The sequence below is a fragment of the Trichinella spiralis genome, assembly GCF_000181795.1.
Source record: "Trichinella spiralis strain ISS 195 chromosome Unknown Scfld3758, whole genome shotgun sequence".
Classification (NCBI taxonomy): Eukaryota; Metazoa; Nematoda; class Enoplea; order Trichinellida; family Trichinellidae; genus Trichinella; species Trichinella spiralis.
This window is the reverse complement of record NW_003530697.1, coordinates 1-1,097: the sequence shown is the minus strand read 5'-3', so window position 1 is coordinate 1,097 and position 1,097 is coordinate 1. Positions and strand designations below refer to the sequence as shown.

The window sequence follows — 1,097 nt, the reverse complement described above, 5'->3', positions numbered from 1 at the left end:
TAACAGGCAAGGATAAGAGGAAGTGGATAGGGGTGGTGCAGGAGTTGACGGTTACAATGCACGACGCGACCTTACCGTATCAAATGATCAAAGTCCATATTTTCAAAGCTCACCTCTTCCTCTCCCGGTTGCGGTACCAGAGGCCTGCCGCCTTGCTCGGATCCCAGCAATGGGATCTCAAGCAAGGTTTTTTTTCAGCCCGACCGCCCCCGCGCCGCCCCCCGCCCTCCTGCCCGTTAACGGGGACTTCCCTCGGCGGAGTCTCCTAGTCCCGTGCTGGCCAGAGACCGGTTTTAAAGAGATGACCCTGTCCATTTGTGTGGAAATGGACGTTGTTTGAAATCTTGTGCAATGGGATTTCAACACCTATGTGAATTCGTAAGACGTATCTGTCCTAGAGGCAGTTATGCAAATTCGCAATTGACGTAGTGCTGAGACTCTGTTTCAGTGCCAATCTAGTGGTGATCGTTACTCCCCCAAGAGGAACGGTAAGCGTCGCTATGCGTTTGTGTTATTGTTACGCCGGCTCTGACACTTGGCCAATGATTGACATCAGATTTGCCGTCACACCTTTAATTAGTTTATTTGGCGTTGCACCTTTCATCAGTTTAGGCATAATACATTTGAAATTAATCTCCATCGAGAGTTTCCCATTATAATCATGCTAAATAGTTAAGATCTATTAAAAACTTTTACATTAATTTTTTCATTTAGGAACTTAAATGATATATAAAATATAATGTTCATTCATCTAATAATTAAGCAAATTCAGTTTTTGTTTACATTACACTGTTTTAAAGTAGAAAAGTTTATCAGTTTTTCATTTACATTTCATCTTATAAAAGGTTTTAATTATTCATTAATTTTATAGTGATAATAATATATTTTTAGTATAAAGCTGTTTTTTACTTTAAAGAATGTAATGTCAAAGTAGATTTCTACTTTAAAACAGTGTAATGTAGACAGTTAAAAGGGATGGAATATGGTAAACATTTAATGGGCATAATTTTATTTATTAATTATTTGTGAATTAGCTATTGTTTGAATATAAATTTTTTACTTATTAAAATGTTAATCGGGGTTTCCTTTAATTAGGC

The 1,097-nt window shown here is 37.7% G+C and overlaps 1 protein-coding gene across 1 annotated transcript; it reads left to right on the top strand.

Annotated features, from left to right (window-relative positions):
• Positions 1-23: 23 nt before the first annotated feature.
• Positions 24-340, top strand: Tsp_14707 (conserved hypothetical protein; the record flags this gene model as incomplete). Its single annotated transcript, XM_003367740.1, is given in 2 exon segments — positions 24-186; positions 199-340. Coding segments are annotated over 2 exon segments (305 nt in total), but the record flags the coding sequence as incomplete, so codon positions are not given.
• Between the last annotated feature and the right edge of the window lie 757 nt (positions 341-1,097).